The sequence below is a fragment of the Motacilla alba genome, chromosome 8 (assembly GCF_015832195.1).
Source record: "Motacilla alba alba isolate MOTALB_02 chromosome 8, Motacilla_alba_V1.0_pri, whole genome shotgun sequence".
In the NCBI taxonomy this organism is placed as follows: domain Eukaryota; kingdom Metazoa; phylum Chordata; class Aves; order Passeriformes; family Motacillidae; genus Motacilla; species Motacilla alba.
Window position 1 is genome coordinate 4,111,679 of NC_052023.1, and position 24,871 is coordinate 4,136,549.

At 45.9% G+C, this 24,871-nt stretch overlaps 1 protein-coding gene across 3 annotated transcripts; it reads right to left on the reverse strand.

The window, feature by feature from the left end:
- Window positions 1-3,349: 3,349 nt before the first annotated feature.
- Window positions 3,350-24,389, reverse strand: C8A (complement C8 alpha chain). 3 transcript variants are annotated; one of them, XM_038144846.1, is made up of 12 exons: window positions 24,154-24,389; window positions 21,860-21,956; window positions 20,782-20,926; window positions 19,564-19,708; window positions 17,808-17,997; window positions 16,376-16,576; window positions 14,840-15,080; window positions 10,406-10,534; window positions 9,603-9,760; window positions 7,351-7,573; window positions 5,346-5,506; window positions 3,350-4,021 (listed from the first exon to the last, which is right to left on the reverse strand). In XM_038144846.1, exons 1-11 carry the CDS (start codon window positions 24,258-24,260, stop codon window positions 5,355-5,357), a joined length of 1,788 nt encoding a protein of 595 aa, XP_038000774.1. In that variant the 5' UTR covers window positions 24,261-24,389; the 3' UTR covers window positions 3,350-4,021; window positions 5,346-5,354. The 3 variants fall into 3 exon arrangements, with proteins under 3 accessions (XP_038000774.1, XP_038000772.1, XP_038000771.1); XM_038144844.1 differs by lacking the exon at window positions 3,350-4,021 and adding an exon at window positions 4,996-5,181; XM_038144843.1 differs by lacking the exon at window positions 3,350-4,021 and having other exon boundaries at window positions 4,996-5,506.
- Between the last annotated feature and the right edge of the window lie 482 nt (window positions 24,390-24,871).

The following is a 24,871-nucleotide window of genomic DNA, read 5'->3' on the forward strand; positions in this document are numbered from 1 at the left end:
CATTTCCAGGGATCCAGGGGCAGCCACAGCTTCTCTGGGCCAAATGGCTCATTTTGAAAAAGCTGTCTGCACATCCCCAAGGTCTTCTGCCCTTAGTAGCTGCATTTGCCCCAGACAAGCTGTGGTTAACAAGTCTGATCCCATGAAATCCAGTATTCCAGCTGCTGCTGGGTCCACCCAGGGTGGGACATCTGACTCAGAGAGAGTTCACTGTGAAAAGAGACAAATTGGTTTGCCTTCTGTTACCATCCCTGGGGCTATGCATCACAGTCCAGGTCCAACAGCAGAGGAGCTTTACAACACTGTGCACCATTTCATGAGCCTGGACCCTTTCAGGGACGTGCCTCCTGCAGCTTTGATGGTGGTAAATGATTTTTGCAAAGACATTTGGTTGGGCCTGCTGTGAAATAACCAGCAACAGCTTTGCTCCAAAAGGCAATTCCAGCAGTGCAAAGTTGTTGATGAGTGCTGTGAGTCTTCTTACATCTGCAAGGTCAAACTCTTCTCCTGAGGCATTTTTAGCAGAGCTGGTGATGGTGGGCTGGTATCACCCCTTCCTTTCCTTTCAGACTGACGTTGTCTGAATGCAATTCCTGTGAGAGCAGCTCAGGCTCCCTGACATCTGAACAATGGAACATGCATTTAGTTGTAGCCCTCATGCCGCCTCCACACTTATCCACAGGGCTCCTGTGACAGCTTTGAGAAAGGCAGAGCACATTGCATATGTAAAACAAGAGGGCTCTGTGCTCATTATGGCCTTCATCATTGAGCTGCCAACCCAAAACATTTCCCTTTAACACTGTGTAGCTGCAATATCTTTTGTGTGGTGAAAATTTGCCCAGAGATTCTTTTTTGGGTCATGGTCAAAGAGGTCACTGCTTGTGTGAGGTAGGATATTCCTCCAGGTTTTTTGCAGGGGCTCTCTAGAAGCTCTGGAGGGGAGGACCCTGATCGTGGTTCACCTCTGAGGACACAAACTGCAGTGTCATTGCCTGCCCTTCTTGAGAATCACCAGTGTAATCTGATTAAGGACATTTCTCACATGAGTCAGGTGGCTTTTGTAAACTTAACCACCTTTCCTGGTCATCAAGCTGGTTAAACACACAGCAGTGGAGCCTCTCTCCACTGCTGTGGCAAGGACAGCCAAGCGCAGCAACCTGACTTGGGACTGTTGTTCCCCAACCAGAAAAACACAGAGTTTTTTAAGTGGTGACAGCACCTGAGTTTGTGGGTTTTTTTGGTTTTTTGTTTTTTGGAGGAAGAGAGGAGAGGTTTACAGTCATCAAGATCATGAGGATAGTCTGACTGAAGTATGAGTTCAGCAGTGGCTGAATATTCAGCCTGTAGGCTTAGAAACCTCTCATAAAGGACATAACTTCATCTTGTCCTTGTGATTTTGTGCTTTGATTCACCTAACGAGTGATTTATTACAACCTGGAGGGTAATAAAAAATACTATGCTGAAGCTTTTATTGTTTCATTTTGGTTGGCATTAAATTTTGGTACCATCTTTTACTGGTGTTCCTAACTCTCCCTTCCTGTGTAAGTTCAGATTAATAACCCTGGTGTGAGGGCTTGGGAAGGCTGTGCACGTGTTCAGCACTCTTTCTGCTGTTCCTGCCCATTCCTCTGGTTAAGATTCTCCTCTCAGTGGGCTCTCCTGCATTCCATGTTGTATTTTCACAAGTTTTCATAAGGAAAAGAAGAGGATAAATATGGAGAGGCTGTTATTTGCTTGCACTTCCCTGCTTGAAGACATTGCTGCTGGGGTATCCTGGCTTTGGGAACTCCCAGGAGGATATTTCAGGTGAGTTGTGATTGCCTCAGCCAGCATTCCCAGGACAAAACCAGCTGGAATCTTGCCACTCTAACATCTCCATCAGCAGTGGGAAGCTGGACTGCTTTCCAGCCTGGATCCATGTGCTGCCTGTGGTGTCATATCACACAGACACTTTACCTGTGAGGCTGGAATCATCCAGGCTGCAGCTGGAGATTTGCAGACTCAGTATTGCTAAATTGCTTTATCATGCTGCTGTTCCTCCCACTTTCAGATGGATGTAGTTGTTCCTGCCCAGGTTCTCTCCCACATCGAGCTGTTCTGTTGAAAGCAACCCAGAAAGGCCATGCAGAGGTATTAGCAGTCCCCAGATTTCAAACACCTGGTTTTACCCTGGTGGCTGAAGAGCCCAGTGAGCACCCAACACAGCTGCCAGATTTCAGGTCAAATCATGCCTGCAGATTCATCTTCCTTTTATATCCCATTTTAATTCCTCCTGTTTCTGTAAATCAAAAAGCTGGAGTTGAATACAGTAATTATTACCATTATAAACCAATATTTTTACTTGTTTGTAGTGCAGCACCACAGGTCCCACTGTGGTGGACACAGTAGGGCAGCACCACCAATGCCAGTCCCTCCCCAAACTCACCAGAACGTGGACTTTTTGTTTCAGGTTTTTCTGGTGGGATTAAGAGTTCTGTATCTGCCCGTGCCTGTGCATTTCACTGTGTAAAAAGGGAAGGCAACAATTTTTGAGCTGCTCCTGCCAGGGAGTTTTTGCCTGCTCTAAACTGCCAGGCTCAGAGGGATGCAGGCGTTGGGGCAGCTGATGTGACATTGACCCTGAGGTAGAAAACAGCTCTGTCTCAAGCACTGCCCTTATCTCCTCTTCTCTTAGCTGGTTATCTGGAGCCTACACCTTGCAACCTCAGGTGTATTGTCATCAATCATTCCCTATTTTCTTCTGCGTGCTGGTTCCTCTCTGCCCTTCCTTTGTTAATAACCCAGTTTGCCTATATCCATAAAAATATCTGATTGTGATACCATTTATCCAAAGCGCCATACATCCATCATGTGCTTATGAGCGAGATAAACAAGGTCTCCTGGGAAATATGCCTCCAGAAATATATAGGATAAATAACTATATCAAATGTATGTCAGTGTGCAAGAGGGGAAAATCCATTCATTAAAACCCAGGTGGAACTGCAGTGTTTTATTGTACCCTCTAAGCTTTTAGTTTAACTAAGAAACGTACTTTTTTGCTGCTTATCTCATCTTGCACAACTCTCCTGCTGCCCACTTCAGCATGAGATATATTAGCTTCTTCCACTGCCATTGTAAATGTGTAATTGCTCATAATCTTTTTTTTTTTTCCCTAGACCCTACAGGCAGCTTCTTCCTTTCTTCTGACTTCAGCTTCGCTGCTCCTGGGTTTCAGCATGTGGATGTTTGAGCCCTGGGGTGGAGGGGGAGTAGAGGGGCACTCCCCACCTGCCTTTGGAGTCTGAAGGAAGCCCTTGGGTTTGTGTCTCAGTGCCTTGAGCTGTAAATGATGAGAATGAACAATTGCAGGTAAAACATAGCATTTCTGCTTTTATTTATATGTTTCATGGTAGGATTTTGCATGCAGTTTCTTTAATCACTTGGATTTATTTTTTTTTTTTTGGTGGTTCTTCTGTGATTTATCCTTTTAGGAACAGCTCTAAAAGCTGAGGATGCAGGTTGTTTTCCTGCAGGCCCCATCTTTTCCCAGCCCCTAAGGCATCAGATCTTTCTGTTCATTAATTTCTCCCCTCTGGTCAAAAAAGAAACGTACTTGGTTTTCTGAATGAAGTGGCTTTGTACTCATTTACTTGCAGGCATTTTCCTGAGTCCTAAGAAGCTGATGTAAAGGTAAGAATTGCTTGTGATCCAAACTGGTCCTTGGTGTAAGAGTCCTGTCTCATGTTTCCACATAACCAATGCTAAAGAAAATTCATTAAATCACCTGTTGTGATCCTGCATTTCCCATGCCTTTGGATGGCTGAGTCACACTGATCCATGGGTGTTTCATGCTGCTGCATTTCCTGACACAAAAGACACCAAATTCAAACCCTTGGGAGCAAATTCCTCTCTGGGTGAACAGCTCCTTCACCTGGAATAGCAAGGTTGGCCCAAAAGGCCACAGCTTTGCCCCCCAGCAAAGGGATTTTTCACAGAACAATCCATCTTAGGGGTTGAGACAACGTGGTTTGTTGTTTTCAGCCTGTGGTTTCATTTACAAGCAAAAAAAAAAAAAAAAAAAGTGGTGAAAAAATTGGCCTTTGGCAAACATGCCCACAAAAGAAAATATGGGGCCAGAACTTCAGGTGCCATAAATCAGCTGCAGTGAAGGGGCAACACTGATTTACATCAGCTGAGTGTCAGCCTGTAAATCCCCACTGACACACAGTTGAAAAACAAGCATTTCCAAGCACCTGAGCAATTTCTTTCACTAAACCACCATTCCTTTCTACTCCCTCTCTCCATTCAAATGCCTGCAGAAGGGCTGCTTTGTGCTTTGAGGTTTTGGTGCTGTTGTTGTTCATAATGCCTGATTCCTTCTCAGGGCTTTTTTTCCCCCCTTCTCCCCCTGCAATGAAAAGCTCAGTAAAATGAAGTGCCATTCGCCTCCCGTCCATCCCAGGTTTTTGTGGCAGTTCATTAAGAACAGGGAGCTGCAGGCTCTCGCCGTGGTCTCTGGACACAGTTCAATACTGTGTGCATTCTTGTGCTGAGATTTACATCTCACATTCAAAAAAGCCCCTTAAATCAAGCAGCCTGTTAGCATCTTCTCAGGCTCTGTGTGCCTGGGAGATAAAATGCCTGCGTGCTAATAGTCAATTCATCACTGATCTTACAGAGGAAAAGCCTTTGCTTGTGTGGGAACATCCTCTGCCCAACGGTTGCGTTCGAGCCTCTCTATTTATTGCTTTATTTATTTATTTAAAATTCCTCATCAGCTTGGGCTTGCATTCTGCAAGGATGCTTCAGCATCTTCAGGCTGAAGCCTTCTCCATGCAGAGCAGCATATGGCTTTGCTGCAAAGGCAGCCCTGGCCAATATGCTGGACTTGCAGATCTGACAGTGCCAACTCACAAAAGTTTCGTGGCACATATGTCAATGCCAACTGCATAGATCGTGAGCTTTTCCTCTGTTTCCCAAAGGAAAATATAAAAACTCCCTGGGAGTCAAGCTCAGTTGTGTAAACACTCACAGTGAATTTATTCCATGACACGCTGTAGCCCCGTGGTCACCCAGCAGCTCCACCTCCTTTGGGTGGATTCTCTGCCACCTCCTGTGCTGCAGCAGCGGGGCAGGGCACTGGTAGGGCTGCCATCACAGCTGGTGGGGCTGCCATCACATCTGGTGGGGCTCCCATCACATCTGGCGGGGCAAAACCACAGGAGCCCTTGGTCAGGTTTCACACGGTGAATGCAGCTGATGTAGAAACGCATCACCGGTCATTATTCCTCCCAGGGGTTAATTCCATCGTACACCTGGAGCATTTATAGCCCAGCCCAGGTTCCAAAGCTCCCTGTCCCAGGCACCTTGTGCTCTCAGCAGGCTCTGCTCTGGAGGTCTCTGCCAGCACAGGGCTGCCCGCCGTGCTGCGGGGCAGGGTTGTTGCACTGCCGGCTGCGCCGCGCCGTCCCCGCCTGGCACGGGGACCAGCCCGACCAGCAGCTCCAGCGCCCATCCGTCTCACCACCTGGGGACATGCAGAAAGAAAGGGAAAGACAAACAAAAAAAAAGGGATTTCAGGTGTGGCTGAAGCTTCTCTGGATACGGACTCCCTGCTCTATGCCAGCCAAGCCCAGGCTGTGGAGATCAAGGCACTTTGAAGCCAGAGCGGATGGATCAGCATCACCCCAAACACCAAGAGCTGTTTCTTGTCCACCTCATCTGAAACCCTCTCTGCAGCAACTTCCTTGCCTCTGACCGAGGCAGAGGGACAGAAGTCCCCTGATGCTGGGGGGATGTTGTGGAAAGTCCTTTTGGAGATGGGTCACTTCAAAGCTTTTTCATTACAGTACAGACTGAGTTGTCAGGAGTGGTCGATACTATGGATTATGGCGGTGCTCCTGAATGATGGGAATGCTTGATGGCTGTCATTTACTGTCGTTTTTTATTTACTCATCTGGCCTTCATGCCTGGCTTGGGCACTTTATTAATCCAGACAGTGCAAATGGATGTGTGTGCTCTTACTTAGTGCTGGCTGGGAAGCTGCGTTTTCCATCTGCTGGAACACTGTGCTTTAAAAAAAAAATATTAGTGTGGTCTTAAATGAGTTTTGCAACTGAAAACTTGAAACTAAAAATTGCCCATGAGTTTAGAAGTGTGCCTGTCCCCACTGTTGCTAAAATCAAGGAGCACAGGGCTGGCTGGTCCAGTGCTCTGCTTTGGTGGCAGGTCCTGGGCTTCCCAAGCAAATTCCTGAGACTTGGAGACAACTTAAAAAACCTGAGCTTTTTAAAGAAATCCACTTCATAGTCACTGAAGCAAAGCATTGGCATTCAGCCTCACAAACCATCTCCCCAGCTCTGCTCCAACTCCTTGTCTCATCACAGCTTTGATTTTCCACTGGTGAGATCCCAGTGATGAGCCCACGGTTGAAGGCCTGGAGCTCTGCCTGGTGGAACTGCTCTGAAGATGGATTTTTCTGCCAGCTTCATGTGATGAGATTTAGATTTTTTTTTTCTTTTTTGTCATCATGAATCAGGACAAAAATATCCAGAGAGAACTGCAACTTTTTTTTGGAAAGAGCCTGTTCGACCCCGGCTTTTTTTGCTACCCACTTAACTTTTTAGGATAGTATAGAAAGTGACAAAGAAAACATAAATATAAGCCTGTCACTTTGGAAAAACACATTTTTTCACCCCAAAATAGACACTCTAGTCAAAATGCATCCCAGGAGGGGGTGGGAAATCTGGCAATGTAGCAATTTTTTACTGAAACAGCTTTTTTGATGGCACGTTGTGTGAGCAGTTGCTTCACCTGAGCCTTTCCCCTTCCCTCCCCTCCCTGCCTGCTGAGGTCTGTGCTCTGCCCTTGGAGCAGCCACCCTTAGTGGGATGCCACAAGCCCTCCAGAGGATTTCCTGGATTTAATCCAGCAGTTGAATTTCTTATTACTATCTCTATTTATAGTAATAATAAATTATAGAATGGTTTGGGTTGGAAGGGAACATCTCATTCCAACCCCTCTGCCATGGGCAGGGACACTTTCCACGATCCCAGGCTGCTCCAAGCCCTGTCCAACGTGGCCTTGGAGACTTCCAGGGATGGGACAACCTGTGCCAGGGCCTCACCACCCACACAGGGAAGATTTTCTTCTTCATATCTAACCTAACCCTTCTCTTTTTTAATTTCAACCCATTCCCCCATCCCCTGAGCTGCTCATCTCAGTCTCCTGCAGGGCTGCTTAGCATAACCCAGCCACAAAAGGGAAGGGATTGATGTGTGGATGCCAGGAGCTGTTGGTTTAGCCACGTGGAGGGGGAAATCCATCCCCTTTGCTGCCTTTCCCCTGCCCTGCTGCAGGCTGGGCTCTCACCTGGGCGCTCAGTGTGCTGGCAGGCGGGTCCTGTGTAGCCAGGGCGGCAGTGGCAGGAGCAGGTGTCCCCCAGCAGCACGGGCTCCCCGTTGTTGTGGCACGGCCCGCAGCGGCAGGGGCTGAATTCCAGCAGGAACTCACCCAGAGCCCTCTTCAGGTGCTGCCCTTTGCTCCCCATGGGTCCAAGGCTGCTCCTGCACAGGATTTCGTGGATGGGCTGCAGCTGCAGGGGATGGAGATGGATGGCATGGGAACAATTTCAGCTGGGCATCGACTGGGATGCTGTGACATTGCTGGATAAATTCAGGACTCGGGGAGAAACTCATTTGTCTTCCTCGACAGCTGCATGTACATCATGCAAATGTGTTGCTGCCCCAGCGAGGAGCCACCGTTCCAAAACCTTCCTCATCTTGAGGGTTTGTGTGGGATTGGCTTTTCTGGACATGCTTTGGAGTTTTAGCAGGGATTCGAATGATAAATTAAAACACCCCAGTAAGCCCGGTTTTTTGACTGATTTCTTAGTGCTGTCACAGTCCCTGAGATTCTTGCATGCTTTTTGCCTTTTTGAAGAACATGTTTTGGTAAGAGCTTTGGACAGAGGGTATCATCAAAATTTATTGCCATCCTATCCCTTGCAGTGGCCAGATTGTGAAATATCCAGTAAATGCTGAGAATGAGGAATTTTGCCTCTATATCTTTTGCCCTTTGATGTAGTGAAATAATACTGTCATCTACAGCTTTGGGAATGTAACTCGCTCATCGTATTTTCCAGCAGCAAAATCTAGTTCCTATATACCAGTCAGCAAAAAGAGTCCGGGCTGGGCAGCAATTATAACTTGCCCAACTGAATATTAATATTCAATGAGTATTAAAGCTAAAATCTTGGGACTGTGTGAGGACGCTTATTTACATTTGTCCATCGATGCACCTGGGCAAACACTCCCTGTCTAGGCCAGGAATTTGCTGCAGGGAAGAGCTGGGTGTCAGCTCACTGTGCAAGGCACTGTGAGGGTGATTGGTGGGGAGGATCAGGATCAGCTGGGCTTTGGGAAGAGCTCTTAGGCAAATTTGCACAAGCCTGTTTGACAAACTGAGGGGACTGCAGATAAGAGCTGCAGAAGTGGCCCCACTGGTTGCAGGGTGACTGCTCAGCTCTGGAGCAGAGAGGTCAGTGCGTGGTTTACTGGAAAATAGAGAGGTCAGTGCATAGTTTACTGGAAAACTGCAAGAAATCTTGCCCAGAATTAATGGGAACTTGTACAAAAAGGTGAATAACCTGCAGCTGGAACTGAAAGCACTCCTGTGTTATCAGATCTTTCTGCCACCAGCTGCTGCCCAGGAAGGCTTGCACAGTCCTTCTTGCCCTGCCAATAACGCAGATAATTCCCAAATCCATTTTCCCTTCTCCCACTCTCTGTCAGAGCTTTCAGACCTGCTTTCAAATGAAGACAAGAGGGATAGAAATGGCAGCATGTCCCTGCCACGACAGAGATCCTTCCCCCACACTCCACAGCTTCTCCTGGAGCAGACTGGTGATCTTGGCATCTTGGGGTGCTTGTGGTCCTGCTGACCACAGCTGAAGAGTCATGGCCACCCCCTTGTGCCTCTGCCAGCTCAACCCTGGATTATTTGTTTGTAGCATTGCTCTTCTCTGTGCCTTTCCATCCCCTCTGCTTGCACCCATCTCCTCCTCCCTCAGAAGCCCTATAAGATGCTTCAGTGATCTTCCCATTTTATGGGGCATGCAGTGAAGCAAAAGGGCCTTGCTGATTTTTATGGCCACAGACCTTCTTTTTGGAGCGTGGAGAAAGACAGGACCCACCTGAAAAAGTAGCCAAGAGCTCCCTGCTCAGAGAACTGGAGGAGGGCTGTCTTTGCAGAGCTTTTGGTGGGTAACAAAACACCTTCCCCAGCCCCCTGTGAGCCCCCTGCTTATGCAGGAGGGTGGACAGCATCAGGGAGAATACTGGGGATGAATACAACTGCAATTCATTGTGGAGCTGTTGGGGAACACATCAGAAACTTAACCTGGCACTAATCCAGCATTAAGCTCCTTGTCTGTCTCCCTGTGGATGCAGTCAGTGGGAGATGTACTCCCCATTGTGAAATGAATAAGAGGTTACCAGATCAGTGGCCCATTACATTTAATCTTGTTCTGTGATGGGATCACAATAAAAATACGAAATGATCTGCTCGACTACACTTTCATTCCTTAGAGCAGCAGAGTTTCTTCAACTGCAGAAAAGCCTTACCTGGAAATCAATAACAGCAGGATTATATTTTAATGACCTGCCCCACTGACGATACATTTTGCCATCCCAAGTCGTCAGGAGCCCTCCACTGGAACTGGTATCTCCCCCTCTAATCCGGGGAATAATATCTTCCACAACTGCACCGTGGCTCTCAGCATCTGCAAAGTTGAATTGCACAGGTATTATTCAGCTGCTGTTCCCACACAGGCTGCAGAAACTGCTAAATGGAGGTGAGATCAATCGTGCTATCAGGGGGCTGCCTCCTGGGATCGATGTGAGCTCAGTGCTCCCTGCCTGTGGGGTGAGTCCTGCCACCTTATCACAAGGTGACAACTTGAGCATCCCAAATCCTCTAAGCTGATAAGACCTGAAGAGCCTGCACTCCTCCAGCCTTGGTTTCTGGGTAGGACACGGGCAATAGATCACGCTGTCTATAGCTCATGATGAAAATGTACAAATCAGGGTGCTCCTACCCTCTCTGAGTACTTTTTAGAGTCAATTTTGACTTTTTTTAGCTGCCATGCACGCCCAGTCTGTCATTGCTGTGGACTGCAGCCTCCTAGCCACTCCACAGCCTCTGGTTCTAATCCAGATCTATTGCTACATTACATCCCTGCTCTTTTAAGGGGCATCAGTACTCCTGGAGACGTGGACCCAAAGTTTCTGTGATCCCACCTTGTCTGGGGGACAGCACCAGAGCTCCCTTCCTCACACCTTCTGTGACCCTACATGAATCTCTGTGCCCAAGTGACCAAAACAAGTGACCCGAGGAGCCTCGAGAGACCCCTGCCCTGCTGCTGTACCAGTTTTCAGGAGTCCTTTCTGTTTGCAGGCAGAGTGTGTCAGGGTCACACCCAGATCCAGGGTCTCCTTGCTGGCTGTAATGCCAAGGGACAGGCCAACACAGGCACTTATCTCCTCCATGCTGATGGCTGCAAACCAGAAAGTAGACAGGTAAATTCAGTGACTCGTGGTGTTCATTTTCCTACTTCTCTTTTCTGTCGCTGAAGAAAAGATTCAGTTACTTTCATGGTTTTTATTTTGAAATCAAAAGTTATTTTGGGCAGAGACCAGTGGAAAACCCCAATATATTATTGGGGTATATTGGGCCTATCATATAATAGGTGTAAAAAATTGTTTCCTTAGAAAATATTAGAAGAAAGTAAAAATCTTCTAATCTAATGTCTTCAGGCACAAATGTCCCTGTTTGATCTATATATTTAACAACAAACTTTGGTTTTTTCACAGACTAACTAAAGCCAGGAACATCAGCTGGAGTCAATAGTTCCTCACTAATTTTCCTAAATTCAGGATCTGACCCACCCATTAATGGGTTAAGCAGCACCTTAAGGAGTACCTTAGAAAAGGTGTGTGTGCTGAGAGCTGCCAGAGCTTTCCTGCCTGCTGCTGCCAGCACCACCACATACATCATGAAAATATGTAACTGGAGAGCCATGAAGCTCTGCAGAGGGGAGAAGGGAACTAATGAGGTGGTTTCACCAAGGTAAGCAATGTGCATATTTCATACAGCCTGCTTTTATGTAAGCACTTCAGCCTACTGCAAATATAAGGCTGTCCTCTTCAGTAGTTAAAAAGTCCATTGATTGCAGTAAATGCAGGTATTGTGAGTAACAGGTAACTTTTATATTGCTCTTTTTTTGTCAAGGGGACCTTAAATTGTTTTCCAAAGAGGCCTGGTGATCTATAGCGTGGTTTTGCAAGGAGGCACAGAGGTCAGTGGGGTTTGTGTGTTGTGGTTTAATGGTCTGAAGTGTAAGCCTCTGTCCAAGTCCCACCCTGGAGCACTGTCTGCTGAACAGCCTCCCCTCAGCGTTGGGGAGCAGGGCCTTGCCTTGCTAGTGTTTAAAATATTGCTCAAACACTCCTGGCTCCGGTTTTGTGGGATTATGGAATGGTTTGGGTTAAAAGGGACCTTGAAGGGCCATCTGGTCCAGCCCCTCTCCCTCATGGGCAGGGACACCTTCAACTACGTGTTTGTTCAGAGCCCCATCCAACCTGGCCTCGAATGTGTCCAGAGATGGGACATCCACCACATCTCCAGGCAACAGTGTTTCACCAACCTCATTGTAAAACATTCTCCTTTAATCTACACTGGCCCTCTTTTAGTTGAAAACCATCATCCCTTGTCCTATCACAACAGGCCCTGATTAAAGCCTTTTAATTCAGCCCCTTTTAAGCACTGGAAGGTTGCAATGAGGTCTCGCTGAAGCCTGGATAAGAAAAAATCCAGAAAATTAAAAAAAAACCTGAACAACCTAAACTCCCTCAGCTTTTCTCATAGGAGAGGTTCCCCGCTCCCCTGATCAGCTTTGTGGCTCCCTCTGGACTTGCCCCACCAGTTCCATGTCTCTGCTGTGCTGGGGCCCTGGAGCGGGATGCAGCACTGCACGTGGGGCCTCACCAGAGGGGCAGAATCCCCTTCCACCACCTGCACGTGGCCTTGCTGGACCTCATGAGGTTCCCAAGGGCCCAGAGCTTGTCCAGGTCCCTCTGAGGTGCCACCTGCAAACTTGTTCCCTTCTGCACGCCCTACAGGAGAGGCTCACTGGAGCACGGATCTGCTCCTCAGCCTGGTGGATCCTAACCCTGCTTAGGTACTCAGCATCAAAGGGGCCGCAGGTCCTGGCTCCAAACTGGTGAGGGCTGAAACACCCTCCAGACTTGAGTTGGGAACTGCATCCCACTGCAAAACTGGGCCCTTGAGAAAGATTAAACATGTAGCACTCAATTACTTGTACTAAACTGTTCAACAGTTGTAAACACAGTGGGTAAAGTTCACTCACCCAAAGCAACGTGAGTGATTGCTTATCTTGGTGCTGGAGTGCCATAAAATTAAACTTGAGGAACACCCTGATTAATTGATTTGCCATGGTTCCTGTTGAGTAATTATGTTCAGCGAGGGGCTGTCGATACCATTCGCTATTGGTCGCGGCAAGATCGGCTCTTGATAAATGAAAAGTGGTTATAAATGCAAAAGGGTGGCCTCAGTAAATATTAGTGCTTGAGGGGGGAGCCCTGATAGGGATTTTTTTTTTGTTTTATATGATATAATTTGCGATAGTTAAATGTGCTCGAGTGATAAGATTTACTGCTGCATTTTGAATTAATCAGAATATATGAAGACTCTTCCTAATTTACTCCACGCATAATGTTCCTCCCATAAATGTTCTTGTAATGTGTGAACACATTACACTGTTTTCTGCTAAATAATAGAACCATAACAATCTATTTTAAAAACAAGTAATGAAAAATATTGATGGCAGAGCAACGAGGGACCTCGCTCTGACATATGTATTTATTTCACTCATGACCACATCCATATAAGCCCTTGCAGCCTGAAAGCTGGGAATGGGTCTGGCAGCAAAACTGCAGCCCTAAGCTCTGCAGTGAGCTGTGGACACCTAAACAGAGGAGGAGATTTCATTTTGAAAATCCAGGTTTCCTAAACGCTCAAAGTCTGAGCCAGATGCTCAGTGACCACCTAAGCTGCGTCTCATTGAGGGAGGACTCCGCCAAGGGATCTTTTTCCTGAGTCTGTGCTTCAGTCACTGGTGTATAAGAAAATGAATGTTCTGTGTTTCAGAGCATTTAGCAAGCGGCCTGGTGGGCTGGGTGGGCCCTCAGGGTGCCGTGGTTGACCTAAAGCAGTGCCATGCTCAGCCCTGTGGGGGCTCAGTGATGCATCTGCAGAGCTTCAGACTCATCTTAGGAAGCTCCGATTTTAAGACTTGAGCACTTATATCCTGATCCTAACCATTCCTTGGGGAAGGAGGATAATCCTCTTGCAAACACAGCCTCCAAGCATGGCTGTGATCAACATTAGAGAAATCAGGGGCTTTTTTTACTAAATGCTTTCAGACAGTGGCATATCAGACACTGCAGGTGGGTCCTTCTGGGTCAGCACTGTGTGACACAGAGCACTGCTGGCTTTGGAAGGGTGGACTTTCTGGCAGAGCCTGGATTAGATGAAAATTACAGAATGGTGCTGCATTAGAATGAAAATTACATCTCTACTGGGGTGCATGCTGGACTTCAGTATCCTTCTTTCTTAAGATAAGGCATCTCGTAGCAGTAAATCTCCTTACATACACAGCAAGCACAAGATAAAGCAAAATAATAGCCTCCCTCCAATGCTCTTGATTAATTCTTCCTCTGAAATTGGCAGTCTGCTTCCTGAAGACTTGCTTGCCAAGACCTTGTTCACTTCCATATCACTCACCCTTCAAAGTGAAGGAGGAATTTGAAGAGGCATCATGTTTCCAAACACTGGAGGTTCAGGAACTTGATGAAAATTCTCTCAATCAGTAATTTCTTGTGGAAAATTTGGCACGGTTAATGTGTAATATGGAGTGCATAGTTATCCTAATGCTGATGGGACCCAACCATTTCAGACCAGAGGCAGAATCTGGGGCAGAACCATGAAAATTATTGAAATTACTGAAATTACAGCAATTTGCACCTGTTGTCCAAGATCACAATTTCCTTCTTCATCAGTGTCTGGCCTGAAGTTACCAAGGCAGTGGTACCCTCAGCACAGCAGAGTGATGGCCCTTAGGGGAAATGGGATCTATTGCATTGTTGACACCTTTACAAAAGTTGACAACCTGGTTATTGAGCCATATTATTGTTCTGTATCCCATTTTTCTGATTAGGAAAAATATTACATTTTTGACTTGCTAGCAATGGTAATTCTCATGCTCTCAGCGTCTGCAGTGGGTGTTTTATCTAAGTGAGATTTAGAAGTAGGGCCCTCCAGCCTCATACACTCCAATTTGTTGGGAACTGGAGCTAACAGGGGTCTGTTAGTCTCCAGATGTGACACTAAGCAGAGTGAAGTGGCAGAGGTATTGCCGAGTGCAGTGCAGTATTTCCATTTACAGAAAATTGTGGCCCTGGCTGTGAACAGGCTGAAATGTGAGAGGGCTGATTTGCTGAGCTCTGGGTGGCTTTGCAGCCTTCAGGCATTCATGGTGAACAAAGATGACAAGAAATAGGAGAAGATTAGCAAATGACACTGAAGAAATGGAGAAAATAATGCTCAGGTTCCTTCCTTAATGACCAAACCCTTACCCAGGCACTTCTGAAATCAGAGCAGGAAGCACATTTGGTGACATTCAAGCTAATCCCAAGCCACGTGGCCAGTAGTGCCACCAGGCTGAAAATACCAGGTTTAAAGCAGAAAGCTGAGAACAGAGGATATATTTTGATTTTCTGACCTTTTCTCCGCATTTCCTCCTTATTGATGACGAGGATGTACTCAAAGACACCCCCCATGGTGCCAGATGTCATGAAGTGGGTGCCGTAGTCGTTGATGAATTTGGCATACATGCCGTAGTTGTAGGTGTCTGGGAGGTCCTGCAGGGAGAGCAGCACATCTTCATCCAAAACAATGTTGTCCCTTCTCATCTTGAAGCGGGCTGTCTGCACCTTGGTCATAGCTCTAATGAATCCAACATTCTGCAGGTAAAGGAAAGAGGAGCTGCAGTCAACATTAATTTAAACAAATGAATTTCTAGGCTTTTGGCTTGCAGGGGAAAGCCTGAGTCTCTGACTGTCAATGCATGCATGAAAACAAGCCTGATTTTAAATAAAATAGTGGTAATTCTTTTTTTTTTTAAGTCTCTTTCTGATTTGCTGTGGAGGTGGAGGGCCTTGGGGGGTTGGATACTATGGGGGTTTTATTGATGAGTGAATATGATCAGAGTTGGGCTCCACATGCTTCCCCTCCATTCTCCATTTCTGCAATTTCTTTTTCTGGTTTCCTTTCCATACTGTTTATTCCCTTTTTGCTTTTTTCACAAACTCAGTGAGTAGCAAAGCACAAGGGTCAAGCCCAGCCCAGCAGAGGGGAGATTCCTTGGCCAGAAAGATGCTGATGAAGGGAGAATTTCCTGGATATGCCACCAGCACCAAGGCTCCACCTCTGTATTTGCCATTGCTTTGGACAAGTCTCCACTGCAACACGAGCAGCCCTTTAAATGATTCCTCCAATAACTGATCATCATTTAGCTGCAAACATCATGTGAGCCTGGACAAGGGCACAGTAAATACTGTAATGGTACTCATTGCAAACAGCTTTTAAGGGCATTTTAACTCGGAACACCATCAAAGTAATTCTTCTTTATCGTTTTCTGTCAGCAGCCCGGAGAGAAGTGGAGATGGGGCACGGTAAATGTGGGAAATACCAGCACTCATGTTATTAGATTGGAAAGAGGTCATCACTGCCAGTCCATGATGCAAGCCCTCTGTGAGAAGTACACCCTATTATCAGGTGCTGTTTTTTCAGCGTGGTATTTTAACCTCCTGTAAAAAGTAGTCCATTTCCCCGTCACGAGCCAGCTCGTATTAATTTGAGCAAGATATATTTGCTACTGGAGATCGTTCCTTGAGGATAATTGTTTTGATCAGCATCTTGATATTCCCTCCTCCCTCATCCTCACTTTCAAGCATTTTTTTATTTATGTGCTTAATGTAGCCATGAAACAGGATGGGGTGAGATGACATGTGCCGTGGCACTCCGTAATTCAATTTTATTCCCACTCCCTGTTTGCTGAAACATACCAAGAACAGCAAACACGATTCCTAACGATCATACATTTGCAATTACATGAACAAATTAAGGTACAATTACCCTGTGTTAAAAAATGCAATTGAGAGAATAAACTGACATAAGTTACAGCCAGACCATGCGATGCACAGATGAGGCGACTGGAGCAGATGCATCACTGATTTGCTTGGATTTTTTTTTTTACCTTTGCATCGTATTGTGTGAAATTCTTCAGGGATCCTTTGCCACCTGATAAAGTGAGGCCCAGGTTTAACATGACATCTGCACCTCCAGGCCCAATTCCAATGGTGAAGCCTGTTGTTTTGGATTTATCACTTTTAAGGGCGTCAAGCAGGTCCTTTGAATCGTCATAAAACTCAAAAGCAAATCCAGAATCAGCATGAGCCTAAAATGAAAGGAGCAGACATTAATTTTTCAGGTGCTTCCCTTCCTTTTTAGTCTCTGTTTCTTGAAGGAATACCACTGTTAAAGCCCATGATGCTCCTGACAGCACCAGCACTGACTTCAGTGAATGTGGAATAAGGAATTAAGTCCCGTGCCATTTCATTTGGAAATATGTGAGAAATGTGGATAAAGCCAAGCATTTTGCTTCCATCTCCAAGCAGGGGAAAAGTTTGTGTTTAGCCACTCAAAGCCAGAGCTGGTAATGGTACCTATTAAGACAGTCTGACACTTCCCATTATAAAACCCTCCTTCCAGTTCCTTACAGCTCTGCCAAATCCTAATGATTTGGACTGTTTTTTGGGGTTTTTTCTCTCTTCAGCCTGCTTCTGGATGAATTTATTTAGGAAAAGAAAAATTCAACATCTATTTACAATGGCAAGGCTAGAAAACAAACATTGTTTTGCCTGTGTTTTAGAGAAGTGACCTTTTCCTTGACAGCTCTCCTTTGCTGGCACGTGGAATGGAGCAGCTCTGCTGAGTCTGAGCTGTGCCATTTGCCAGCTCTGTAAAAAGCCAGCCCCAGTGCTCAAACTGGGGACTAAGGGACTCTGCCTGCTGGGAGGGCATGAAAGCTACTTGCATTGAGTCATATTTCCCAGGAATATTGTGTTTTCATTCATTCATGTCAAAAAACACGATAAATGTTTAACAGTGTGGCCAAGGCACCCACTTAGGATGTGGGAGACCCAAAATGAATCCTTGCTCTGCTTGGATCAGTATCCAACATCAGACATGAGCTTATGAACTATAGGTGCTGTGATGCCTGGTGATGGGTTGCAGGATCCCTGTCTCACTCAGAATTCAGATTTATGCCATGCCATAGCTTAAAATGCTTTCAAAGATGGAACCAGCAGCATCGTTACCATTTTACACATGGCTAGCTCAGTCCCTAGAGAGGCAAAAGGCTTGTGCAAGCTCTACAGCTCATTCATAGCAGAATTTACAGAAAACACCTCTCTCTTGGCTGTGCCTGGGCCAGAGGAAGCAGTGGGGATCCCTGGGTGATACAGCACGTGTGTCCTTTGATGCACCATAAACCAGCATTTGCACCATCGAGTGCCTGCTGAGGACCTTAAAGACAACTACAGACAGAATGTACCTGATATCTTTGTGGGAAGTTTGGCCTTTTTGCTGGGGAATTGCTGCCGAGTTTGGCCTCCTGCAGCACTCACCAGGAACTGGTACACGTGGAAGTTGTAAGGCTTGCGGAAATACTTCTCGTCGTCGCCGTAGTGCAGGCGCTCGCAGGCGGCGTCGTAGCGCAGCTCCCGCCACTCCCCGTTGTACACGTACTCACAGAGCCCTCCAAAAAACCCCGGGTCGTAAATGTTCTGCCTCCCTTCCTGTGTCAGGATGTTGTATCTTGGAAAGAGGTAGTGTTCAGCAGTTTATCCATCACTCTGGTTTTATTGCCTCGGTCTCTGTCTCGGGTTCTCCTGACACTGATACCCCCACCACCAGGTTATCTATCCTCAGGCCTCCTGAGGAACTGGAATAGAGCTTAAGGCTGGGTTGGGCTTGTTATCTCGTTGCTGTCTCCTTCCCAAAGCTACCAGGAGGCAAACAGCCATTTTATTTCCAAGGCATTAGTCTGGGCTCGCATATAAGAAATGGAAGAAATCTGTGAAGTTGCCCGGGCCCCTCCCAGCAAGCACAGCTATGAAAGTCCCAAAGTCCTGGAATTCCTCCAGGTTCCTCTTGAGCCTAATGCATCTCATTGTCACAAAGTGCTTCCTGGCATTCTCTGCAATTATTTTCTGTCTTAATTTAATCTCTTTCTTTTTAATAATGGTCCCGTTTCTCAGGGTAGTTAACACCCTCCCTAGACATGAAGCCTGTGCTTTGCCAAGTCTGTCACTTATTATTTCCTTATTCCTCCTTCTTCCTGCTCTCCAGCCCTCACAGCTGCTGCCCTCTGAAATCCTTCCTATTACTTAGTATTCCATGTAATTGCATGGCCCAAAGTGAAAGCTTTATTCAAGCTAGACAGCAGCACTGCTCTTCTCAACAGGGAACCATCTTTAGGACTAAGATAGCAAATGCCATTGCTTTTGTGTGTTCTGCAGGGGAAACACTTCAGAGACCAGAATTAAACAGGGTTCTCAGTGGAAATTAATGCATGCCTTGTAAAACTTCTGATGGACCCTCCCAGGCCCTGGGCCAGGGAGACATTTATCTCATGGACTCCAGAGAGTGTTGGATTGAGCTGATGGGAAAGTTACACAATGGCTGGCTCCATTCTCATCCTGTAGCCCATGTTCATAAAATCCTAGAATGGTTTGGGCTGGGAGGGACCTTAAAGATCATCTCATTCCAATCCCTCTGCCATGTTCTCCAAGGAAAACTGAGCTTGGTTAAAATACAAGGTTTTCAACAAGAGTGTCACAGTCACAATTTGCCTTTCAGTTTTATTTTATTTTGGATTTCTCTTAGGCCTGTATTACCTAATCAAAATTTGAAACTGAACAGGGAAACACTTTTTGTGGATAGGAGTATTTACATACACTCGTGTGGGGCTCAGACTCTCTGCCTTGAATCTGTGCTCTGAAGTCCCAAATCCTGGAGTTAGATCTCCTTAAGGATGAATGCCTGCAGGGTGCTGCATCTCCAAAGTCTGCTGTTTGCTTTAGTCTCTTACCTTTAACAACTGGAGAAAGCTGTGAGATAACTGGGGATCTACTTTTTCAGGAGTATAAAAAGGGCATCACAAGTACTGTGGTCAGGTAATAGAGCTGAGACAGAGCATTGAAATAAAACCTGGAATGAACCCTCACTGCTACCCATGGTCACATGGGACAGCACCTCCCATTTGGGTTTTGTGCAGCCCCCTATCAATTCATGGATCACTGCTATTACCAAGGAAGAGCAATATAAGAAACATAATCCTGTTTTGATTGCGAGAGGAGCAGCTATTGATTAATTACTCACCCTTGGACTACTTCTTCCACCCCTGGGATTGGGAACAGATGTTCACAAGGGTTTTCAATATCTTCATCCTCACAATTATCCTCATCAGACCCATCTCTGCAGTCTCTGTCTCCGTTGCACACGAGATGCCGTTGAATGCAGCGCCCTAAAGTGCACAGATGCAGGCGGTGGCTTATCCACCCCCCAGAAATCCTGGCTGGCAGCTTGCATTGATTGTGCTGTTTTTCACCCACATCTCAAGGCCACAAGAAGTCATGCTGGGTGTTAAGCACGGCGTTATTCCTTGGGGAATTGGCTTTTCCAGGCTTCTGGGACCTAAACACAGCACAGAGTCCAAGCTGGCCACTCCCATGGGCTTCTATCAGGTGGGAATCAAGGAGAGGTCACCTCCCTGCTCTGAATTTATTTTCTAAAATCACACTCTTGGAAAGTTGCTGTAGGAATAGCTTCACCCCTTGGCTTAAGGAAGTCAACTCCATCTTATTAAAGTGCAAGGTTTCCTCTTGCCATTGCAGGAGGCATTTGGGGAGTTTATTGCAATAATTAATTGCAAGAATGCCTTTCCTGCAAATATCCAATGAGGAAGGGCTTTTGCTTCTGAGAGTGTGGAGAAAGCCTTGAGGAGGGAACTGGCACTGTTTAATTTACCCCAGTGGAGTGATGATAACCTGCTCCAGCTGGTGAGCTGGTCACAGAGCTGGCCTGTGGCTCCAAATTTCGATAGAATTTTCATAAAATGCTCAGGAAGGAAGTTTGAGCCATTTGTGTAGAAACAAAAACCTGTCAAGGCTAGTCAAAGTTTCAGAGAACAGCCGTTTTATATCCTAATCCTCAGAGCTGGAGGTGGCTAAAAATAACTAAATCACCCCAACAGATTGCTGGTTGGATTGATGATTGAACTCTGTCTCTAGCAGGGGAGAACGTGGCGCTTTGTGGGAGCGGAGGGGAGCATGAGCACACAGCACAGCAGTTTGAGCAGAATATTCCTACTCTCTTTGTTCCACGGAAAGATTCACATTCTCCATGCCACACAGCCTTCTTTTCTACCCAAATCTGAGTGCAGCATGGATGGATTTCTGTACAAGTAGGGGGAAACAGTGAAGAGGGGAAATTCCCTGCTTTCTCTAGTACTGGTTCACCCTCCTGCTGCCAGCGGCAGGGGACTGATACCCCCAGAACCAAAACCTCTCTGGCAGAGGTTTGTGCCTGGTCACTCACCTGTTTCCTTGCACTGGAAGTCCTGCCCACACCCTGGTGGCCCTGAGCAGGTTGTCTCAGCTCGACAGGCTTGCTCATCCCAGAGGTGCCCCGCGCAGCGTCGCCCTCCAAACTGCGCTGGCTGCACCAGCCGCCGGTACCGGTGCTGCACAGAGACACAGCCACGTGTGTGCCCCACAGACATCCCCTCCACAGGCCAGAATGCATCAAAACTATCATTTTAATAGGCATTCCTATTTTTGTGTGCGTGTGGCTTGAAGACTTTGTGGGTGATAAAGGCAGGAGGGTCAGCAGAGAGTTGGGAGCTCAGATTTGCCTGGAGTTCGTACGTGTGAACTTAGAGGGGGCTGGAATGGCTGTTTAAAAAATATCTCTGTTTTATACCTTGGAAAAATATGGCATTTTTCCAGCTGCATATGCTTTGTCCTGCAATGCACCAGGCTCAGATGGACACGGACACTAATTACAACACTGATCCTGCAACATTTCTGATGGATTATTAATGAGAATTGCTGCTCTTTAAACTAGGAAGGGGGGAAAAAAAGAAAGGGAGGAAAGCCATATTATTTACTGATAATATACTGTCTATAAGCACAGGAACAAAAAAAGCAAGGATAAGACAAACTCGGTAGAAAACAGAATTATGTCAGGTATGTGAAAATAAATTCTCAAACTATGAAGACATGTGAAATGATATAAAAATATGAGAACAGGAGCTGATGCATGAAGGCTGCTTCTAATTTCTTTTCACTGGACTATTTGCATTAAGAATCAGGGGATACTTAATTAAATCTGAGACAGAAAAGGAAGAAAGTCTTGGGCAAGTATTCTGGCCTGATTCTTCCACCATTTGCCTTGATTTTGCTTTTCCTGTTCTGCTGCCTCCAAAGAATTTATTCCCCAGTTTACACCAGGGTGAATAAGAGCCTCTCTAGCAGAGGAGCGTTTCCATCATATTTGGATGAGTTTACTGGATGCTTCAGAATGATGAATATGTATAATATATATAATTAATGTGTGTACATCCTCATCACAGACACATCTGAAGATAAATGAATACATTACAGTGGATCCTTACTTTTTTCTCTTGGCAAGGGAAGCAATCAGTCCATCCTGACCACTGGCTCAGCTGACAGTCAACAGGAGCTGGAGAATTAACATTTCTGCTGCTTCTTCTAGGGAGGGGAAGAAAGAGTGGTTTAAGGTCTTTGAAGCTGTGTTTTGAGAGGGGCTGAAGGCTGGAAGGAGGAAAATTATCTCTGTGTGTGTGTTTTTCCACCAGGAAATTGGTTTGTAGGAAAATGGGAAGCATCCCAAGATGTCCCATCCAAGTATTCACCATCAGAATTGAGCAGGGCCTGCAGGTCCTGGGGAGCAGCAGCACCTGGGGATTTTGTCTGGGGATTCCTGCTCTTCCAAGACATCTTTGCCCTTTCCAATTGTGTGTGTGTATATGTATATATATATATCAGGGATGTTCATCACCACTGGCCTGTTCTGATGTCACTTACTTTCTTTACACCTGTGTGGGTTCATGGTTAGGGTTTTTCTTGGCCAGTGTGAAATCAGATCCTGGTTTCCATGGGCTGGGATTCCTGCTCTGGGATTCCTGGGGATTCCTGCTCTTCCAAGACATCTGGGGATTCCTGCTCTTCCAAGACATCTTTGCCCTTTCCAATTGTGTGTGTGTGTATATATATATATATATCAGGGATGTTCATCACCACTGGCCTGTTCTGATGTCACTTACTTTCTTTACACCTGTGTGGGTTCATGGTCAGGGTTTTTCTTGGCCAGTGTGAAATCAGATCCTGGTTTCCATGGGCTGGGAACTGTTAGAGCACCAACAGTGCTGAGAGAACATGGTAAAAAGGATCTTGACTAAGAACTTGTTGGTTGAGTATTTCTAAAGCAAAAGACACAAGTTTTGAGGAGAAGAAAATAACTAAAGGAATATCATGAAAGGAGAAAAGGGCACAGGTGTGGTATTGTAGTGGCTCTTGGGTCGGACTCTCTGCACATACTCTGAATATTACTACACAACAGCCAGAAAATACTTCTCCTGCCTCCCAGCCCAGTCATTACAATCTCTAGTTCTGTCTCTGTTCCTAAAATCTTCATTTGTTTGAGCCATTTCTTTGTCTTGAGGAGCAATCTGTGGCATGCCAACACAACCCTGCGTTTGCCACAGCCTTTGAAGCATTTTGAGGGTTCATTCTGAGTCAGAACATTATTATTTTTATTATTATTTTGGTGATTAACTAATGAGCAGTCTGTTTTACTTACAAGACTGCAGTCCAAAGAGAAATATTGATAATTAGCAGAGGTACGTGGCACATGGGGGATTCATCAGAGGCTGGGGAAGAGGGATTTACGAAACGAGAGCCATGGCAGCTCAGTAAGGGAGCCTGTGGGTGCAGATCCGTGTGTGAGGTGAAAACCCAGGAGCCTGCAGGTGGACCCAGAGCTGGAGGACATGCAGGAGTTGAAGCCTTTTTGCCCTGACAGGAGGATTTGTGGGCTGCATCCTTCAGCACTTCGCAAAGTACTTAATTGGCTCACCTTTGATTGGATTTTACATTTACCTCTTCATTATTCTGCCTTGTTTGATAAGTTCATCAAACATCAAAAATCTTGTCTTTGTTCATTTTCAAAAGGGATTATCGGAGTAAGCCTTCATAATTAAGTGTATCACTGCCACAGTTTTTTTTCCTTTCCGCCTTCTCCTTGTCTCCATGTTCCAATTATCACTGATACCTTTTTTTGATCCTCCTAAATCATATTTGCCTTTACAATGAGCTTGAAATTAATAGCTGTAGAAAAAAAAGCCTCCACCCATTTCCCTATCATGACACTGTAGCTTTAGAAAAAAAAATGTAACTTGTTTATTCTTTTCCTTCAAAGCCCAAGTGACACTTGGATAGGTTAATAATATTGTTCATGGGGAAAAAAAAACCTGAGGAATGAGGGAATGAGGATCTGGTTTGGACTGAAAACTGGGTTATTCACATGCACTTGTTAGCTTCGTGTTGTCGAGTGTAAAATAATTAGAATGCAAAAGAATATGAAAAATATTAACTCATAAATCATCCTGTATAGAGAATTCATTTCAAGTGCCCAAACCCAGCCTGGTAATTTTGGTAAGGAAGTTTAAGAAGGCTTAATAGTCATCTGTAAAAGGAAAATCATTGTGCAAACAGCTCCTTTAAGAAGGAATTATGATGCCTGGCTCGGGCTTTGGACAGCTGCCAATTTTTAATTTTTTTTTCCCAAATAGCTTTGTGTACATGCCTCAAGTCAGGACAAAACTGATGGGCTGATTGACATGCTGGTAATTCCTGTATGGAAATGTGGGGAAGGGAACAGACTTACCTGTGGGAAGGCAATGCCTGGAGCTCCCTGCACGCCTGGGCTGGTGTTAAAGCCAGTGAGCACACAGACAGGATCAAGGGACAGAGCTGAACCAGGCCCCTCCACATTGCTCTGCCATATGTAAATGTTCGCTATAGATCAGCTGCAAACCAAAGCTTTTAAGTTTTCAGGACTGCTGGAAGGAGCATGGAGCCCACCAGGCTCCAAAATGCTGCAGTAAATCATTGACAGCAGCACAGATCCAATCACAAAGAATCAGGACACATCCCAGAGGCCTTTGCCCTTTTGGAAACAAATTCCCAGTTTTCTGGCAAGGAAATATATTAAACTGTGCAACTGTTTCCACATTAAAGTCAATCAATCCTATTGCAGCAGTGTGTTTCTTACCCAGCCTGCGCCCTCCTTTTAATTTGAAGGAGGAGGAAACTGGTGTTATTTCCCTCAGTGACTTCCCTGTAATTTTGATGTGTCTGGTTGCTGACCAGGGAAAAGCTTCCCAGTACAGCAAATTGAAGATTAGCACAAAATTGTGTTACGAGGAACCCGTACCTTCCAGATACATGAAGGAAATGTCAGTTCAGCTTCCTCCCCTCGCCAGCCCCACGAGGCAGTTTCCCACCTCTGAAGCTGATGTGAGCTATCACCTGGCTTTTGGATGGCTCTACACCACCACTGCAACGTGAAAATCAAATTCCTCGTTTTCTAAAGTGATTTGGGG

Excerpts from the sequence above, each read along its gene's own strand:
- C8A (XM_038144846.1), bottom strand. The coding sequence starts at position 24,260 with ATGTGGAGGGGCCTGGTTCAGCTCTGTCCCTTGATCCTGTCTGTGTGC. Across the intron at positions 19,709-20,781 it reads CTTCCAGTGCAAGGAAACAG|GGCGCTGCATTCAACGGCAT; the intron begins GTGAGTGACCAG and ends TGTGCACTTTAG. Across the intron at positions 9,761-10,405 it reads GAAAGGACTCCTGAAAACTG|ATGCTGAGAGCCACGGTGCA; the intron begins GTACAGCAGCAG and ends TCAACTTTGCAG.